Below are 16,766 nucleotides of genomic sequence, written 5' to 3'. Positions count from 1 at the left end.
TACAAAGACAGATATCTGCCCCTGATGATCTGTTCACTCTCATCCTCCTACTCTGCCTTAGAATTCTGACTCCAGTCACACTAGCTCTCCTCTGCTCCTTCATCACACAGCTCTTGCTTTAGGGCTTGGCAAAAGCAACCTCCCTCTACCTGGAATGCCAGTACAGCAGTCCCCACTCATCCTCTTTTTTGTGCTGCATGGTTTCATAAGTGTTAAACTGTACGCCATTCTAAAGAGCATGATGAAATATCACGCCATCTCTCTCTGACCCGTGTGAGACGCGAATCTTCTCTTTGTTCAGCACAGCCAAGCTGTAGGCGCCACCCAGCCATGAGTTACTCGTAGTTTGTTGGCTCATTCTCAGATCTACTGTCAGAGTGTTGCAGTGCTTGTGTTCAAGTACCCCTTATATTTTACTTAATAACAGACTCAAAGCTCAAGAGTAGGAGTACCAGTACACCGTAATAATTATTCTATTTTATTATTAATCTCTTACTATGCCTAACTTACAAATTAAACTTTATCACAGGAATGTATGCACAGGAAAAAACACAGTGTATATAGGGTTCCGTGCTATCTACATTCTCAGGCATCCAATGTCTTGGAATATATCCTCTGTGGTAAGTGAGGTCTATCGTACTCTTGATATTCACACTGGCTCTATTTTCATTTAAGGTGCAGAGTAAATGCCACCTTCTTGGTGAGGCCTTCCCAAATGACCAATCTAGAGTAGCCATCTAGTCATTTTCTATCATACCATCCTATTTCAATTTCCTGAATAGCCTTTCCCTGTCTGATCCTTTTCTTACTTATCAGGTTGATGCAAAAGTAATTGTGGTTTTTGCCATTAACCTCAATGATCTTTGCACCAACCATACTTATGTGTTTGTTTATCTGTGTCCTCCTCTGGTCTTGAAATTCATGAGAGCAAGGACTGGACCTACATGATTCACAACTGTATCACAAGGGTCTAGATGCCAGAACACCACCTACATATAGTAGATATTCAACACAAATTCACAGAATGAATAAATGCTGGCTATTTTTATTTATTAATGCCATTATTGCTAGGTAGGCAGGGTCCTTTACAGGCTATTTGCAGGGTAATGAATTTATGCTAAGGACTATGGATGCTGCTAGAGTACTTAAAAAAGGAGTGACATGCACAGTGTTAAGGTATGTGGGTACTTTGGCCAGGCTAATAACGTACTCCCTTAAAACCAGTGTTCTTTAAATATTTTTTCAAAGTTTGGCAGTGGTTCTTAAACTTTACCATCCATAAGAATCCCCTGGGCCAGGCACGGTGGCTCACGCCACAATCCCAACATTTTGGGAGGCCAAGGTAGGAGGCTTGCTTGAGGCCAGAAGTTTGAGACCAACTTGGGCAACATCACAAAACCCCATCTCTACAAAAAAATAAAAATAAACAATCAAAAAAAAAATCCTCTGAAGGGCTTATTTTAAAGCAGAGATTACCAGGTCCTACCCCAGGGTTCCTGATTCAGAAGGTGTAGGATAGGTCTAAGAATTCACATTTCTAACCAGTTCCCAGATGATACTGAAGCTGTAAGTCAGAAGGCCACATTTTGAGACCTTATGACTTAGAGGTCTTTCTGGGAGAAAAGCAAAGAAAGAATATGGTGACAGTCTCTTCTCCTATTGCCCCAAGCAACTAAGCTCTGTTCCCAAACTTGTATATTCCACAGGGCAAAACAAAAGCCCTCAAGCTAACTAGATTTAATCTCCTTGAAGGCATTTCAGAATTCCCCCTGGTGAGGGAGGAGATGGAAAGAGAGAGAGAAGAGAAAAGAGGGAGGGAGAGAAGACGGGTGGGTAGCATCTTACCCCTATTCTTTCAACCACATATAATATTCTCCCTGAGAAGAATTCCAGGTAAATATTACTTTCTCCATCTTGTTAGATTTCTAGGAGAGTTCTGTTAGCCCCTTACAGATTGTCCTGGGTAGGATGGCTAGCCCCTTTATCCAGCTCTAATGACATCATTAGATTTATGTTTTTGTAAGATCCTTCTGGTTATCAGGAGGAAAATGGATAGAAATGACACAAGATTACAGACACAGAGCTCAGCTGGCAAACTGTTAAGCAATCCAAATGAGGGTAGAGAGGACAGAGAGAGAGGGAATGCAGAGAAGAATGGTTTTTTGAGTTTTTGGACATATAATTGAGTGGACATAAAGACCAACAGTGTACATAGAAGGGAAAGAGTCAAGGATGATCCCTAGGCTTCTGGATAGGATGCAACAGGGTGGATGGCATTTACTAAGAAAGAGAACACTGGAGAAGGAGCTGGATCAAGGAGACAGATGATGAACCTCTAGTCATGCTGATTCTGAGATACCATAAAGACATCTAAGTAGCCATGTCCAGCAGACAGCTGTATATATGAATCTACGGGTCTGGCCCTCAGTAGACAAGTCTGGGCTAGAGATATAAATTTGAGAGTCATCAGCATATAGTGGTAATTAAAGCCTTGGGAAAAGATGAGATCACCCAATGGGGGCATACAAAGCAAGACCAGGTTTTTAAATTAATAGTAAAATTCACTGAATCATGGGCTATCTGCTTGCAGAGTTAATCAGACCTGAGGAAAGCATTTTTATTTGGTTGATGTGGCCAAATTCAAAGGCACTATCATCATTTACTGGAGGCATTATATTTAATCAAAGGGGTTGTGCCAATAATCATGATGATGGTGATGATGATGAAAACAAAAACAATAATGACTAGCATTGAGCTCTTATTATGTGCCAGACACTGCTCTAAGTGCTTTCCATGTAGCACTAATTATTGAAAGTAGTTACAACCCTATGAGGTAGTTATTATTATTAGCCCCATTTTACCAATGAGGAAACAAAAGCAGAGAGAAATTAAATGACTTACTCAAGGTCATATAATAAATAAGTGGCAGAGCCAGGATTCAAACCCAGCAGTTCGGTTCATAATTTGTGCTCTTAAAGGCACTCTACACATTGATTAAACCCAAATGTTACTATTCAGAACACATATAAAGCAAGGAGGAAAAAAATCAGCACATTAACAAGTTTGGCACATCTATTACATAAGAAATTCTTACATTAACCAAAACACTCTGTAGATTACCCTGAAAAATATAAACGCTTACCATCTGGATAACACATCCTTTCAACAGTTTTGTCTTCAACTTTTCCTTATAAACACAGACCACCTATATTTTAGCTCTTAACGCCAACATATGGTTTTGTGTAACTATGTATAACCATTTTGCTAATGTAAAGATCACCTGTTTATCTTTTCTTAGAAATGAAAAATATTGACTAATATTACTCAAGTACTTAAATGTCACTTTTCTCTTCAAAAGATTAGATACTTAATTTTTCAATAGCCCATGTGTTATAAGTACTATAATTTCTACTACATAAATAAGAAAATCAAGAAGATGAATTACCAGCCCGGGGGGATTACATTTCCAAATTAGAATTCAGGCTACTCCACCTTTCCAGTTCCTTCCTCAAGTTAGGCCTTCTTATAAAAATCAAAATATCCAAAGTTTGTGTACTTAGTTCATGTAGTAACCAGCAAAAATATTATCACACAAGAGGTCTAGCTAACCTCAAAAGATCTGAAAGTGTTATTGCTTCTCTCTGCCAAAGTAAGGACAAGTAACAGAAGGCGAGCGTCTGTGGCACGGTCATCTTCACAATTCCTTTCTCCTTTCGTTGTGAGTATTCAACTCCATCCAGAGATCCAGAGCAGACAGACGTTTCTTAGGAGATAAATGGAGATTTTAAAAAATCCACGTAACTATTTGGATAACAAAAGAAAAACAACAAAAAATCTAAACAGACATTTTAAATATTGACATGGTTTGGCTGTGTCCCCACCCAAATCTCATCTTGAACTGTAGTCCTCATAATTCCCATGTCATGGGAGGGACCCGGTGGGAAGTAACTGAATCACAGGGGCAGGTTTTTTCCACGCTGTTCTCATCAGAGTGAATAAATCTCACGAAATCTGATAGTTTTATAAAGGGTAGTTCCCCTGCACACGCTCATCTTTCCTGCCACCATGTAAGATGTGCCTTTGCTCCTTCTTCACCTTCTACCATGATTGTGAGGCACCTCCAGTCATGTGGAACTGTGAGTCCATTAAACTTATTTTTCTGTATAAACGACCCAGTCTCGGGTATTTCTTCATAGCAGTAAGAAAACAGAGTAATACAAATATCTTAAAACTAGTTATAAAACCTTTACAAAGAGCAATTTGGCAATAAAGAGTAATGAAGGACTAGAATAAAATAAGCCAAAAATGTAATCATGGGATATCTGTGGGAGTGGGATGGGACAGGATTCTAAAGAGGGATTTGAGCCAGGCACAGTGGCTCACACCTGTAATCCTGGCACTTTGGGAGGCCAAGGTGGGCAGATCACTTGAGGTCAGGAGTTCGAAACCAGCCTGGTCAACATGATGAAACCTCGTCTCTACTAAAAATACAAAAAATTAGCCGGGTGTGGTGGTGGATGCCTATAATCCCAGCTACTCAGGAGGCTGAGACAGGAGAACCGCTTGAATCTGGGAGGTGGAGGTTGCAGTGAGTCGAGATCGCACCATTGCACTCCAGCCTGGGTAACGGAGCGAGACTCCCGTCTCAAAAATAAAAAAAATAAAAAAATAAAAAATAAAGGATTTGAACTGTTTGATCTTTTTAATAGTGAACATAAACAATTTTTTAAATAAAGGAAAGGATATGCAATTACAATGCACAGCAACAGATGTGTAACTGCCTCAACTCCCATGTCCCCTTCTCTACAAGGCCTCTCCAAAACTCCAAAACTTAGCTAGAGCAGCACCTCCTCCTATCCCCATCCTCCAGGTATCCTCTACCATATGACATTATGGTATCTTCATTCATTCACCGGATGCTTATTCATCTCATTCTTTGTGCCACTCTTCTATGTCTCAGGAAATGACAAGTGAACCATGTCTCATCTCTCTTAGAACCTATATTCTAGTAATGGGAGACAGACCAATAAACAAACAAACAAGAAATACAACTGGCAGAGCCAAGTGCCATGGTGTGCATCTGTAATCCTGTAATCCCAGCTACTAGGGAAGATGAGACAGGAGGATCACTTGAGCCCAAGAATGCGAGACTAGCCTGGGCAACACAGAGAGACCCTAACTCAAAAAAAAAAAAAAAAAAATTACAATTGACAGATAGTGATGCTACATAGAAAGATAGCAATGTAGAGTCATATAAAGTGATGGGAAGGGAAGAGAGATGTGCTATTTTACATGGGTATCAGAGAAACCTCATTGAGAAGGTGACATTTGAGGAGAGACCTGAATTAATTCAGAAAGTAAGTCTTAAGGATGTTGGGAAGAATACCAAGTATATTAGCAGGAGTGAACTGCAGGAACAGAAAAAGGCCAGTGTAGTGACAGCATCATGGGATGCTACAAAATACAGTTTCTACATAAATCTGCCACGATTGTGTGGCTTCCCCAGCCATGTGGAACTGTGAGTCCATTAAACCTCTTTTTCTTTATAAGAACAGAAATTTCTGAGAGAAAGTAGCAGGAATGATACTGAAGAGAGAGTAAGAACTATATTATGTAGAATTTTGTAGGTCATGATTTGTACTTTGGATTTTATTCTAAGTATAAGAAATTTCGGGAGAGTTTTAAAACATGGAAGCAACAGGACCTCATTTATGTATGAGGTCACTCTAGCTGCTGTGGGAAGAATGGAGTTATGGGAGGACAGGAGTAGAAACGCAAGACCACTCTTCCAGGAAACCCATGACTGGTACTTGGACTGGAGTGGTAGCATTGCAGCTAGTGAGAAATGGTTGGATTCTAGACAGATTTTAAAGGCTGAGTCAAAGGATTTGCTCCTAGATTGGATGTGAAGCATGAGAGAAAAGGAGAAAACAAGTATGATTCTGAGGTTGTTGGCCTGAGCAACAAGTAGCATGCACTGTCATTTACCACGACAAGGAAGATGGCAAAAAAAACAAAAAAACAAAATCAGGTTTGATGAGCAAAATCACAATGTCAGAATTATATGTGCTGGCCAGGCGCGGTGGCTTATGCCTGTAATCCCAGCACTTTGGGAGGCCGAGGTGGGCAGATCACGAGGTCAGGAGATCGAGACCATCCTGGCTAACACGGTGAAACCCCGTCTCTACTAAAAATATAAAAAATTAGCCAGACGTGGTGGCAGGTGCCTGTAGTCCCAGCTACTTGGGAGGCTGAGGCAGGAGAACGGCGTGAACCCAAGAGGCGGAGCTTGCAGTGAGGTGAGACAGCACCACTGCAGTCCAGCCTGGGCAAAAGAGCGAGACTCCCTCTCAACAACAAAAAAAAAACAAACAAACAAAAAAGAATTACATGTGTTAAGTATGAATCTTATTAAATACATCAATAGAAATGTTGAGTCAGCAGCTGAATGTAAGAATCTATACTTCGGAGGAGAGGTGGGACTAAAGATACGAATTTTAGTTTCAGCATATAGTTGGTGGTTGGTTGAAGCTACGGTATTAGGTGAAGTCACATAAGGTGTAAGGGTAGATAAAGACGCAGGACTAGGAATGACCCTGAGAATCTACGCTTTCTTAAACATAAACTCTCAAAATCACTCCTCAAAACCTCTTTCTCCAAATTCTGTAAGTCCTTGCTTCACGGCACTTATCAGCAACTAAAATGTTCTTTATTTGGTCATTTATTGCCTATCTTCTCCTAAACACCTTGAAGGCGGACGGTCTTGCCACTATATTACGTCCCAGTGCCCAGAACAGTCTCTAGCACAGAGTAGAAACCCGATGTGCAAATAGGCCCAACAGTTCTACTTTGAAGATTTCATCCCAGTGAAATGATTTGAAAGCCATGCAAAGGTTTAGGATCAAGAAATGTTGTCGCAGCACTGTTTATAATATAAAAAAAATTTAGAACAACCTAAATGCCAGGAATAGAAGTTTAATTAAATAATTCCATGCAATGGTATACTACAAAACAATGTCCATAATACTTTTAGATCAGTGGTTCTCAAAGTATACTCCTGGACCAGCAGTATTAATATCACCTGAGAACCTAATGGAAATGCAAATTACTGAGGTTTAACAAGCTCTTCCGTTGATTCCAATGGATGCTGAAGTTTAAGGACTATCAGTTTTAAATGAATATATAAAGTCACAGATTTCCATAAAACAAATGTGTGTGCGTACACATACACAATTTTTTGTATATTCCTTATAATGTGTAAGGACTTCCAGTTAAGGTGGCAAATTGAAAACACATGTTAGCCTCTGCTCTCTCCCACTACAACAACTATAAAGAGAATTTTTTAAACACGTAAACCTGAGGACAACATGAAAAAGGTGACAAGAACAATAAAATTTTAGAAGTCAGAAAGCATACAGATAGGTGTTACTGGCTTAGCAGTCCTGAGAAAGCTAGATCCAAAGCCAGCAGTAGGGAATGCCACAAAGCAGTTTTCACTGGGGACCCCTAAAGAAGGCTCAGGAATTGGAGACGCTCATACCCCTAGAAACTGGATGAAGCCAGGCCTAACATCAGGATGACGGCTTAAAATCCAAATTAAGAAGCAGTTAAGACATCCAGATTCTCTCTTTTTTTTAGACAGAGTCTCACTGTTGCCCAGGCTGGAGTGCAGTGGTGTGATCTCAGCTCACCACAACCTCCAACTCCCGGGTTCAAGCCACTCTCCTGCCTCAGCCTCCTGAGTAGCTGGGACTACAGGCAGGTGCCACCATGCCCATCTATAATTTTTTGTATTTTAGTAGAGACGGAGTTTCACCATGTTGGCCAGGATGGTCTCAATCTCCTGCCCTCGTGATTCACCTGCCTTGGCCTCCCAAAGTGCTGGGATTATAGGCGTGAGCCACCACGCCCAGCCAGACATCCAGATTCTTATCCCAAACCCATGCAGCCAAGTGATGCCCCTCCCTAGTCTTGGCCAAACACTGGAAATTTCTTCTCCAGAGAGAAGGGTCTCTAGAATAAGGCATGCCAGTCACATGCACCGTTGAGAAGTGAAAACAGGAGGCTTAAGTGAAAGTTTACATACTGAATACTAAAACAATCCTCCATTCCCCTCAGGCCTTCTTCTTCCTAACCAGTTTCCAGAACAGTGACAGCCAGGATTACAAACCTGCCAAACAGAAGACTCAAAGAGATTTCTCTGAGGAATCTGATCAGCTCTGGGGGGAAAAGATTTAAAGATGATAATGCTGGGGTTCACTGAGAAAATAACCTTGCATACAGAGCAGAGCTGACAAGTCTCACCGTGGAAACAAAGCCTTCTATCAACTTTTTAGTCTCCATGGTTGAGTAAGAATAGCTATCTTAGGCTCACTAAACATTTAAAGCCTTTCATACAAAAAGCAGAGGCCAAAACAATCAAGTCAGGGGTGAAATATCATTAATATTCTCTGTGAAATAAAACATGTTTCACAAAAATGAGAGGGTAATCCAGGAAAGAAGAAATGGGATGTGGAAAATAAAAAATTCCAACAAAAGAAAAATGATAGAATCTCAGGATGGTGGTAAAGAGAGATCCTGGCTGGGCGGCGGTAGCTCATGCCTATAATCCCAGCCCTTGGGGAGACCAAGGTGGGCGTATCACAAGGTCCGGAGATCAAGACCATCCTGACTAACACGGTGAAACCCCGTCTCTACTAAAAATACAAAAAAAATTAGCTGGGCGTGGTAGTGGGCGCCTGTAGTCCCAGCTACTCAGGAGGCTGAGATAGGAGAATGGTGTGAACCTGGGAGGCGGAGCTTGCAGTGAGCCAAGATCACACCACTGCACTCCAGCCTGGGCAACAGAGCAAGATGTCATCTCAAAAAAACAATACAAAACAAAAAAAACCAGAGAGATCCTGAGTTAGCCAAGCCACAGGTCTAGAGACATCACTCTAGATCAGAGCAGATCAGAGGCTCCAGGCAGACTTCTTCCAGAAGATGAAATTGATAGAATACGTAAGGTATTAAGAGATTATAAGAACTGGGAGGAAGTGTGGAGATACAGTAGTAATAAATTATAGATTAGTGATAAACAGAAAACTAAGTAAATAACAATGATCAACTCTAAGAAAACCACAGGATATACAGAAAAAGTAATCATAGTAAGCTATATGGCTCAGTCTAAATAATGTTTATACATTTATAATAATTTAAGCAGTAAATAATGATCTAGTAAAAGATTACAGTAATTATATTGGGAAGAGAGAGAATGAGAAATGTACACTCATGTACTGGTGACTATGTGAAGATAAGGGACAGTGAGGAATGTGTGAAAGAGCTAAAATGGAATCCAATAGCTAATGTCCCAAACCAGAAATCAAGATGTAATACTAGAAGCGTGTGATACAGAAATATGGAAGTTACAAAAGAGTTGAAAATGAATGCCTCTTGGGAATAGGACATTAGCTGAAGGTAGACTACAAATTTTATTATTATTTTTTAAGACAGGGTCTTGCTCTGTTGGCCAGGCTAGAGTGCAGTGGCATGATCATGGCGCACTGCAGCCTCAACCTCCTGGCTCAAGCACTCCTGCAACCTCAGCTACCTGAGTAGCTGGGACCATAGGCATGCACCACCATGCCTAGCTAATTTTTTTATTTTTTGAGGGATGGAGGTCTCACTATGTTGCCCAGGCTGGTCTTGAACTCCTGGGTTCAACTGATCCTTCCTCTTTGGTCTCCCAAAATGCTGGGATTACGATAGGTGTAGTCCATGGCCATGACTAGTGGACTAAAACTTTAACCAATTTTTTATTTTTGCAATTTTTCATAACAAGATTTACAGAATGATTTGTAGAATTTTGATTTAAAAATTTAAAGAATGAAGAAATAATTCAAATTTTTACAAAAACCAAATAAACTCCCTATACATACATGAAGAAAAACTTTCTGGAATGATCTACAATAGCAGTAGCGGTAATTTCTGGCGGGTACAATAACTGGTGATTTTATTTTCTTTGTGACTATCTGCATTTTAGTTTTATATTGAGTTTCATTAATAATTACTTTTTTTTTTTTTTTGAGATGGAGTCTTGCTCTGTTGCCTACACTGGAGTGCAGTGGTGTAATCTTGGCTCACTAAAACCTCTGCCTCCCGGTTCAAGCAATTCTGCCTCAGCCTCCCAAGAAGCTGGGACTACAGGTGCGCACCACCATGCCTAGTTAATTTTTGTATTTTTAGTAGAGATGGGGTTTCACCATGTTGGCCAGGCTGGTTTTGAACTCCTGACCTCAAGTGATCTGCTCACCTCAGCCTCCCACAGTCCTGGGATTATAGGTGTGAGCCATCGCGCCCAGTCAATGATTACTTTTAAAGTAAAAACTAAAAGAAAGCTCTAGGGATCATCATTTACAAAAAAACAAATAAGCAGGCCAGGCGTGGTGGCTCACGCCTGTAATCCTAGTACTTTGGGAGGCCGAGGCGGGCCGATCACGAGGTCAGGAGTTCGAGACCAACCTGACCAACATGGTGAAACCCCCGTCTCTACTAAAAATACAAAAATTAGCCAGGTGTTGTGGCGCACGCTTGTAATCCCAGCTACTCAGGAGGCTGAGGCAGGAGAATTGCGTGAAACTGGGAGGCGGAGGTTGCAGTGAGTCAAAATTGCACCACTGCACTCCAGCCTGGGTGACAGAACCAGACTCTGTCTCCAGAAACCAAAAACAAAACCAGAAACAAATAAGCAAACAAAACCGTTAAACACAGGTAAACAAAACAATCATGATGCTTTAAAGGGAGATGATATCTTTTTTAAAAAAGGTTCGATCGTTTTACAGTCACGGTCTTCTGGGACTATTTGAGCTCAGGCCTCTCTGAAAAGGTGAAGAAAACTCTAGAAATTCCTTGTTGCCCAATTAGTCGATGATCCTAACACTTTACACAAAAAGTAACTTATTTGATATCCATGTCACTGTGCAGTCCAGCAAGAGATGTGGATAAACTGATAAAGGAATTCTTAATCTTTGAAGGGCAAGGAATGTTTGTTGAAAATTTTATATAACTACACTTAACCCAGATAGCAATACACAATTCCTAATACCAGAGGGTTTGGAAAGCCTGGTCTGTTTTCCATCATCTAAAAAAAAAAATGTAGTGAAGGAAAAACTAAAATGAATGAATTCTTTAGGAAGAAGGCCTAATATTTTAATCCTAAATATATTCCTTATTTATTTCAAGTTATGGGATTACATCAGAAAGTAAAACACACATGTAGCAAGGTAAATTTTACTCAGCTTGCTTTAGTCTATGCTTAGAAATTGGACATATCATCTTTGTCTATTTTACTATACAGATACATGATAAAATTCTTCTGCTACAACTTTTCTTTGAAAACTCTGAGCCCACACATATATGATCTTTTTGAAGTAGCCTCTTTCTTTCTGGATCCACTTGAACTTTATGTCCCTTTAAAGTCACACACAAAAAACTCACATGGAGACAATGTGTCTTTTAAAAAACTGCACTAAGATTTCACTTAGTTTGTCTTAGCCACATGATTCAGCAAGTCATTCTTCCTTGCTAGACCAAGTTCCCTTTCCTTGGATTATCAGAAGATCAGACTAAATTATTTTTAAGGAGCATACCAGTTTTAAAATTCTAAATGGTTTGATTCTCATTTTTACCTGATTGTGATGCTTTGCTGATGGGGAAAGGTTTTCGAGTGTGGATGTCAGACTGAGACTCCGCTCCACTTTCAAGAAAAGGAGGACAGCTGACATCGCTTAGCAGCTCAGGCTCACTAGCCCAGTCTGAATGACTTAGATTATCTTCTAATACCTGTTTGCAAAATAATATAAATAAAATCATTGCATAACAGTTTTAAACAGTTAATTTCTGTGAACTTAAAACAACTCCAGACTATCACAAACACCCTAAAAGAAACCACTCCTAGAGAAGTGCAACTGTCTGCCAAGTCCCTTTACTTCTGAAACATGTTCCTGACAGCTCCCAGCAGTGCTTCTTGGAGAAGAGTCACAGACAAGGATGGGCAAGGAAACCGGCTGCCAGCCCTGCCATCAGGTCTCCTTCTTCCATGAACATCTCTCTTACAGCACTAGTATCTTCACCACTGAAAACACTGCACATCAATGACTCCACACACGCTGGTTGGCTCCTTTTTACCAAACCTACCTGGGAAATTTTTGCTTGGTATCTTTGTTAACTCTGGTTCTCCCGCCTGAACTATTATCCCTTTTCCTCCCTCTAACTCATTACTTACTCATCATGCCATCTTTCCAACCCACTCTTCAGTGATTTCTCCTTTCCTTGAACTTCTATAGCACATATGATTTGTAACATGTAATCAACAAGGATATACTATCTTATACTACTGTTTAACTGTTCACACATGTACTGTTGAAATGAGTGTCCCTAAAAAGGTCAGCTACCTAAATACCTCATCAGCTGACATTACCTAGGTAAACCGATCGCAGTCAAAAAGCCATGATTTTCAACCCTGCAGGCCAATAAACTTGATCTTATTATAGGAAGATAAGACTCCTGGTAAAGAGGCTCACAAGAAGCAAAAAAAAAAAAAAAAAAAAAAAAAAACCACTCAGAATGAAATAAGATGCTTGTGTCCTCTGGCAAACATATCCCCTCCCCACAGGGAAGCCCCATGAGAAGGAGGCTACACCAGGAAGCTGGCTGATGAGCATGAACACACTGAGAAAACTTCCACAGGTTCCCACAGGTAACCACTGCCAGCAACTCTACCACATACTCTGCCTCCGCCTGATTCTTCTGGATGATTCAAACTCCTGTCTAAAGCCAGTTTCTCTATTTGCACACATGATCCCACCTCTCTGTATATTCAAAGATATCTGTTCAAAGATTCACATCAACTCTTTCTCTCCATCGCAAATTTTTCTTCTCTCCTGCATCATTCCTATCACTACACAAATATGCTACCATTTATCCCACTTTTTAAAAGCTCTCCCTTGACCCTAGCAACCATGGAATTTCTTTGTACTTGTTGCAGCAAAATGCCTTGAAAAAGTCCAGATTTGTTGTCTCCAATTTCTCTCCTCTCAGTCTACCTTATATTCCATTCCAATTAAGGTTTTGATCCCACTGCTCCACTAACCACTTTGCAGCCCTCTTCCTTCTTGACCTAGTGACAGCATTTATCACAGCTGGATCACTGTTCTCTTCTTGAAACACTTTGTTCCCTTGGTCTCCAGAGTGCTCATTCTCTCAGCTGTCCTCTTACTTCACATTGTTCCTAAGAATTTTTTTGCCGGTTCCTTTTTTATCCCAAACATCTTAACCCTAGAATAACCTAGAGCTAAGTTATTGGTCCTCTCTCTGTCTTCACACCTTGGTGATGTCATCTGGTCTTATGGTTTTAAATACTAGCTACTATCTTCAAATCGTAAAATGTACCCCCCATACCACATTTTAACATCCTAGAAATTGAGATTTATCTTACAATCACTGGCATGTCACAATTGAATTTGCAGCACTCTTTTCTTTCTTAGCAGTACTTAAAATAATGGTGTATCTTACAAACAATGGCATGTTAAGATTTCATGATTATAATATAAACTAACAGCTTCAAAATTTATGTCTCCAGCCCAGACCTCTCTCCCGAACTGCAGACTTTTATATCTAACTGCATACTTGAAATTTCCTCTTGGATGCTGCTATGGTTTGGCTCTGTGTTCCCACCCAAATCTCTTGAATTGTAATCCCCACGTCTGGAGGGAGGGACCTAGAGGGAAGTGACTGGATCATGGGGGAAGGTTCCCCCAGGCTGTTCTTGTGATAGTGAGGGAGTTCTCATGAGATCTGATCATTTTAAAAGTGGCAGTTTCCCCTGCACGCTCTCTCTCCCCTGCTGGAAGACATGCCTTGCTTCACCTTTGCTTTCCACCATGATTTAAAAAGTTTCCTGAGGCCCCTGCCATGCAGAACTCTGAGCCCATTAAACCTCTTTTGTTTATAAATTACCCAGTCTCAGGTAGTATCTTTATAGGAGTGTGGAAACAGACTAATACAGGAAATTGGTACCAGAAGTGGAATACCACCATAAAGATACTTGAAAATGTGGAAGCAACTTTGGAACTGGGTAACAAGCAGGGGTTGGAACAGTTTGGAGGGCTCAGAAGAAGACAGGAAGATCAAAGAAGGTTTGAAACTTCCTAGAAACTTGTTGAATGATTGTGATCAAAATGCTGTTAGTGGCCAGGTGTGATGGCTCACGCCTGTAATCTCAGCACTTTGAGAGGTGGAGGTGGGCCTGACCTGAGGTCAGGAGTTCAAGACCAGCCTGACCAACATGGTGAAACCCCATCTCTACTAAAAACACAAAAAAGTAGCTGGACATGGTGGCATGCGTCTGCAGTCCCAGCTACTCAGGAGGCTAAGCCACAAATATCACTTGAACCCAGGAGGCGGAGGTTGCAGTGAGCCAAGGTGGTGCCACTGCACTCCAGCCTGGGCAACAAAGCAACACTCCATCTCAAAAAAAAAAAAAAAAAAAAAATGCTGATAGTGATATGGACAATGAAGTCCAGGCTGAGGTGGTTTCAGATGGAGATGAGGAACTTATTGGGAACTGGAGTAAAGGTTACTCTTGCTACGCTTTAGCAAAGAGACTGGTGGCATTTTGCCCCTGCCCTAGAGATCTGTAGAACTTTGAAGCTGAGAAAGATGATTCAGGGTATCTGGCGGAAGAAATTTCTGAGCAGCAAAGCATTCAAGAGGTGACCTGGCTGATTCTGAAAGCATTCAGTCATGTGCATTCACAAAGAGATTATCTGAAACTGGAACTTTAAAGGGAAGCAGAGCATAAAAGTTTGGAATATTTGCAGCCAGACCACAAGGTAGAAAAGAAAAACCCATTTTCTGGGGAGAAAATTCAAGCCGGCTATAGAAATTTGCGTAAGTAATGAGGAGTGAATGTTAACACTCAAGACAATGGGGAAAATGTCTCCAGGACATGTCAGAGATCTTTGAGACAGCCCCTCCCATCACAGGCCCAGAGGCCTAGGAGGGAAAAATGGTTTTGCAGGCCAGGTCCAGGGCGCAGCTACTTTGTGTAGCCTCAGGATATGGCACCCTGCATCCCAGCCACTCCAGCTCCAGCCATGGCTAAAAGGCACCAAAGTATAGCTCAGGCCATGGCTTCAGAGGGCACAAGCCTCAGGCTTTGGCAGCTTCCATGTGGTGATGGGCCTGTGGGTGCATAGAAGACAAGAGCTGAGGTTTGGGAACCTCTGCCTAGATTACAGAGGATGAAGGGAAATGCCTGGATGTCCAGGCAGAAGACTGCTGCAGGGGCAGAGCCCTTATGGGGAACCTCTTCTAGGGAAATGTGGGATTGGAGCCCCAACACAGAGTCCCCACTGGGGCTCTGCCTAATGGAGCTGTGAGAAGAGGGCCACCGTCCTGCAGACCCCAGAATGGTAGATCCACTGACATCTTGCACCATGCGCTTGGAAAGCTGCAGACAGTCAACTCTAGTCCATGAAACTCTGGACCACGTGGCTCCTGCAGAGCCAAAGGAGCAGAGCTGCCCAAGACCTTGTGAGACCACTCCTTGCATCAGCATGCCTGGATGTGAGACATGGAGTCAAAGCTTATTTTGGAGCTTTAAGGTTTAGTGAATGCCCTGCTGGGTTTCAGACTTGTATGGGGCCTGTGGTCCCTTTGTTTTGGCCAATTTATTCCATGGGGATTGGGAACATTTACGCAATGCCTGTAACCTCATTTCATCTTGGAAGTAACTAACTTGTTTTTGATTTTATAAGCTTATAGGTGGAAAGGACTTGCCTTGTCTCAGATGAGACTTTGGACTTGAACTTTTGAGTTAATGAGTTAATATGCTGGAAAAAGTTAAGACTTTGGTAGACTGTTGGGAAGGCAAGATTGATTTTGCAATGTGAGAAGGACATGAGATTTGGCAGGGGCCAGGGATGGAATGATATGGTTTGGCTCTGTCCCCAACCAAATTTCTCATCTCGAATTGTAATCTCCACATGTTGTGAGAGGGACCTGGTGAGAGGCGACTGGATCATGGGGGTGGTTTCCCCCATGCTGTTCTCATGATAGTGAGGGAGTTCTCATGCAATCTAATGGTTTTAAAAGTGGCAGTTTCCCTCTGCATGCGCTTTCTCACACACACGCATTCTCTCTCTGTCTCTCTCCCTCTCTCTCTCCTGCTGCCATGTAAGACATGCCTTACTTCCCCTATCCTTGGGCCATGATTACATGTTTTCTAGGGCCTCCCCAACCATGTGGAACTGTGAGTCAATTAAACTTCTTTTGTTTAGAAATTGCCCTGTCTCAGGTAGTATTTTTATAGCAGTGTGAAAATGGACTAACACAGATGCTAACAGCTGTCTCAAACTTAACATGTCTAAAACGGAACCCTTGATCTTCCTGGCCCACTTACCCTTCAGTTGATGGCAACTCCTTCCTTCCAGCTGCTCAGGTCAAAAACCTTAGAGTCATCATTGACTCCTATTCCTCTCTTTCTCCCACACCCCACATCCAATCCATCAGGAAATTCTGTTGGCTCTATCTTCAGACTTTATATAGAATCCTATCACTTAACACCTCCAGTTCTACCTCCTGGTCCCAGCCACCATCACTTCTCATCTACACCAGTGCTTCTCAAACTTCAGTGTACTGCGTATAGGAAGCACCCAGGGACTTCTTAAAATGCATACCTGCATTCAACTGGTCTTGGTAAGACCTGAAATTCTGCATTTCTTACT

General features: G+C 41.5%; 1 protein-coding gene across 2 annotated transcripts in view; it reads right to left on the bottom strand.

The window, feature by feature from the left end:
• LOC105486505 (TATA-box binding protein associated factor, RNA polymerase I subunit B) overlaps positions 1-16,766 on the bottom strand; it is a 90,137-nt gene that overhangs the window by 61,089 nt on the left and 12,282 nt on the right. For both annotated transcript variants that reach the window (XM_011749403.3, XM_011749404.3), the window contains exons 6-7: positions 11,667-11,820; positions 3,610-3,763 (exon numbers count right to left, since the gene is read on the bottom strand). In XM_011749403.3, the coding sequence (XP_011747705.2) occupies positions 3,610-3,763; positions 11,667-11,820 (308 nt within the window). The remainder of the gene's footprint in view (positions 1-3,609; positions 3,764-11,666; positions 11,821-16,766) is intronic.

The sequence above is a fragment of the Macaca nemestrina genome, chromosome 13, assembly GCF_043159975.1.
Source record: "Macaca nemestrina isolate mMacNem1 chromosome 13, mMacNem.hap1, whole genome shotgun sequence".
In the NCBI taxonomy this organism is placed as follows: Eukaryota; Metazoa; Chordata; class Mammalia; order Primates; family Cercopithecidae; genus Macaca; species Macaca nemestrina.
Note: the sequence above shows the minus strand (reverse complement) of the source record. Positions and strands in the feature narration are given on the sequence as shown.